The sequence below is a fragment of the Limulus polyphemus genome, unplaced genomic scaffold (genome assembly GCF_000517525.1).
Source record: "Limulus polyphemus unplaced genomic scaffold, Limulus_polyphemus-2.1.2 Scaffold5224, whole genome shotgun sequence".
NCBI lineage: Eukaryota > Metazoa > Arthropoda > Merostomata > Xiphosura > Limulidae > Limulus > Limulus polyphemus.
In genome coordinates, this window is record NW_013670834.1 from 55,978 (window position 1) to 60,460 (window position 4,483).

General features: G+C 27.7%; 1 protein-coding gene across 1 annotated transcript in view; it reads left to right on the forward strand.

Moving 5' to 3' along the window:
- Positions 1-3,973, forward strand: part of LOC106472294 (multiple C2 and transmembrane domain-containing protein 1-like) — a gene marked incomplete at its 5' end in the record, with an annotated part of 58,043 nt that extends 54,070 nt beyond the window's left edge. Inside the window, 3 exon segments of the mRNA XM_022400891.1 lie at positions 573-682; positions 2,193-2,290; positions 3,139-3,973. Of these exon segments, the coding sequence (XP_022256599.1) occupies positions 573-682; positions 2,193-2,290; positions 3,139-3,216 (286 nt within the window).
- Positions 3,974-4,483: the final 510 nt, after the last annotated feature.

A 4,483-nucleotide genomic window follows, 5' to 3' on the forward strand; every position in this document is an offset into this window, starting at 1 on the left:
TATATTGTGTGTGTGTGCGTGATGGAATTAATCAAACAAAGGAAGTTAATTGTCTATTGGTATCGACTCACTAGTGAAGACATCATTCCAAAAGCTGAAGTGTATCATCTCTTTGATCTTGTTTTTCTAAAGCTGATTTGATATAAAAAAGGTGTATATGGTCACAACTAGTTCTTAATTTTTTCAGTCTTATTGCTAAATATGTGTAATATTTCAACCCATCATTAACATCAAATAATGCTAGAGATTTTTTTGGGGTCTTATTGCATATAGTTACAATGTTATGTACCCTCAGTGGGATCTTAAACATTAGCTATGAATAGATAGATAGAATATTAGATACCTTATATATAGATCATGAGAATGTTTATTGAACTTACTAAGAAAATAAAAATTGGTTGACTCGCTGAAAAAAAGTTTGAAAGTTTGTATGAATAAAAGACATTACATCCACTAAAGTTTTACTTTAGCAAAGACAACTTGAATAGAAATGTAGTTATATTATTAAGTTGTGAGTTTTATTTTCTCTTTATTACTCATTATGATTGAAAATAATTTGTTTTTTCTTGCAGTGTTTTCAATTTCAGTGTACCATTCTTATCTTGGTTAGCCATCCTTGTACTTGTGCTGGTGACATTGGTGTTATATTATGTTCCAGTTCGTTATTTATTTATGGCATGGGGTAAGTTGATTAATAATGTTTTTTTGTTTTTTTTTCACATTCCTTAATTATAATTGTTATTAAAAATAACATAATGTTGAATTGTTGCACGATAATATTAGTGTAGATTGTCACCAAAACATGTAGAGGCTTTTGAGGGATGTGTCCTTTTCTTAATAAAGCTAGTTTTGTTGTGCAACAATTCCAAACTGTATGTTGGTTTTATTATTTTACACAAATGTTGTTTAATTAATTTATTTAACAGACTCTTAATTGACACTTGTTTTAGGTTACTTATAAGAAGAAAATAAACTTCAGATTATAAAAATGTACAGGTGGAAGTTTGAGAGTGTTAAATGGTTTTGATATCTAGAGAAATATCACTGTAGTGTCTCTAGAGCTGTGATAAATATATGGTTACGTATGGTAGCTTTTAAATAAATTGCAATTCTTATCTGTTTGATAAAAAAATTATATATATAAAGATAAGTTATTATTAAAAGAAAATTTACTAGCTTGTATGCTCTTGTAAACCTAACACTAACTCCTATTACATATCCTCCAACTGTTGTAGCACTATGTAAGTTTTTCTTTAAGGTTACATGTGTGGTAGTTGTTGTTGTTTTCCTAGTGCAAAACTACACAGTGGGCTATTTGCACTATATCCACTGCAAGGAATTGAACCATGGATTTTAGCATTATAACTCCATAAACTTACCACTGACCAAGTCATGTGTGGTATTTTCTTGTATAGTGACAAGATAAATCTGCAGAATAAGGGGAAACTTGAACAATATATTTTTTCTACAAAATAATTCTGAGTTCTTTCAATAACTGAGTTCATGAGAAGGAAATAATGAGACTGGACACAACTATGCAAAAATACAATGAATGATATTTATTATTTGCGAGTATAAAGACTGTATGTGTACCTGTTTATAGACAATGGATGGTCATCTATAGTGGTTAGTAAACTATTTTTTCCTGAACTGTCTTGTTTGAGATCCTAGTTAATTGATAACATCAGACTTACCCAAAGCATCTAATACTACCCATGTGACTGTTCAAACATAAGGAAGTTTATAACCTCTAGACACACCTGACTTACCACTGAAGGACACTGCTGTTTATATCCACATAAAAAGTACAACTGTACAGCAGTACTTCCCATGGGCAGACCAGGTGGTATCTCAAAGGAGTAACAAAACACTATGTAACTGTAATGAATGCAACTTAATGACTGTCATATAATCGCATGCTATTAGAAAACTACACATATCTAGAATAAATGATAAATTAAAAACAAATGTATAATAAAAAGAAGGTTGAAATTGTCTGCATACAACATGCTGCCAAAGAGACAACTATTTTTTCTTCTTGTTTTTTTAAAGAAAATACTTGCTTTGATTTAGAATTAGTAAATTAGCTATCGTATATTAATCCATTTGCTCTAAATTGTTATTTTTATTTTACAAAATATTTAAATAATCATGAAATTTTAGATTTTTAATACATCTTTTTTTAACTGTAGGCGTCAACAAATTTACCAAAAAACTGCTGAACCCTCATGCGATACCAAACAATGAAATTTTAGACTTTCTTTCCAGAGTTCCAGATAATATTGAAAAGGTGATCAAAGTTTTATGTATTTTAAAAATCTTGTGTTTTTTCTTTCTCAGTTTATACAGTATCTTTTTATTTATAAAAAACAAAACAAAAAAACATGGTTCATTAATATTTTTATCTCTCTGCATCAAATGAAAATAATCATATTCCTTCCAGTGTAAATCCCTTTTTTGTTTTTACTTAACAATTAGAGAAAGAAATATAAAAAAGCCATATTTTTATGTGATTGCTGGTAAATTTAAAGTTTAGTTTTGTCATTCTTTTAATGATATTTTTAAAGGCATTTCAAAATTTTTTGACGCCAAAGAGAAACTACAAATCGGCTTTTTCCAATAAAACAAATATTTCACATCAACTACCAAAATGCAATCATTATTATCTTGGATTTAAAAAAAAATATTCTATGGATTGTTAAACTAGCTAAGACTAGTTGATATTTATCTTCTTCTTCTTCTAAAATTTTATTGGTACCACTTTTAAATGTAACTTTTTTTTTCTTACTTAAAGCTGGTCTGTTTTATTGTTTCAGTTATTGAATTTTAATTTAAAAGGATAAGTAAAACAAAATAGTACGCTTGAATCAAGCACTTGAAATTATATCGTTATCTAGAGGTGTCACTAGGTACTGGCACGTGGGACTCGTGCCCTGAATCCCCAGTTGGTGTCTTGAAAAATCAGAATAGAAAACCATGATCAATATCATACTGAAATGTCAAAAATTCCCACGTCTATGAGCCTGAGCCCCAAATATTTTAAGTAGCTAGCAGTGTCTGTGTTGTTAGTTTTATAGGTATGTTAGAAATGATAGGTTATATGTTTTGGGGGTTATTTTACTCTTTCTTTCATTTCAGGTAATGTACAAGGATATTCGACCTTGTAATTCTTTTGCAACAGACTCAGTAAGAAGAAAATTAAAGAAAACGAGTTAAAATTTGTAAATTTTCAATTGAAAGAAAATCAATTTTGGATTTATTCACCACTGTATTGTATAGTAATTTTCAACAATATATATTCAATGCCTGACTAGAAGATTATTGTTATTACAATATTGTTTTCTTTCCACAGATAATAAAGAGTTAAAAAATTAATACCAATTAATCTTCTAGAAAACAGGATCATGTTCTTTGTCTGTTTCATGTAAATAGTGTTCAGTATGCGTACTTAATATTTTCAAGAGTATGAATACATTTCATCACCATTTTCCAAGAAACACAAATTTGTAAGCATTGCTTTCCAATATTTCAAACTGTGATGCCTCTACAACTTTATGCATACTGTAAAAACTTACTTCTTTGGAGGCTTCTTGAAGATATTTTTATATATAGATAATGTGAGAATATCCTTAACATTGCATTTACTATTTATAAATTGAGATCAATTAAAGCATCATGATAATCAACTTACAAATTATTAAGGTTTCTGATTTGTCTTCTGTACCTTGCTAGTCTTTTTCCATTAAGGCAGTTATCATTTTCATAATTTCAATTTATTCCAATTAATACTGTGTGTGATGCATGAAAACAAAATACTTTTATTCGTATTGGGAATTGGAATTGAATATTTTTTACCATTAATTAATGTTAAATCATTTTTTCACTGATGATGTTGCATTTTTAATTTTCTTTCATTGAAGGGAGAAAATACTGTATTGTGATAAAAGATGTAAACAGTTTTTTTTTATTTATTTCTATTTCATGACATAAGTAAAAATACAACGTATTTTCCAAACTAATATATGTGTATTTTTTTTTCCTGGCTAAGCAATAATCTTTTTTTATTATTCTTGATAAAGATTTTGAAATAGAATTGAGTTTAATATTACAAAATTTTATAAAATGGATATTCAATATGAAAAAAATTAATGAAAGTTCTAAAAATAAAACATCAAGTAATGGATCGTTATATATTTTCAAATGTACGATGTCGGGTGCTTAGGCAAATATAATTTAAAAAAAAAAGCACCATTCATTTACCTGCATAAAGTTTTACAAATACGATCGAGTAATAAAAGTATTGTTTTTTATTATGTATTTCTTTTTATTTTGATACGAAAATACCTGATTTTGTTATTTTAGAAAGTAAAATTTAAATCCAGCATCTTAACATGCTGTTTTTTTTATGGAACTGTGATTATATTTTTTAATAATAGTTGCTAAGATTTGAATTGATTTTATTGTGAAAAATAAGTCTTACAAT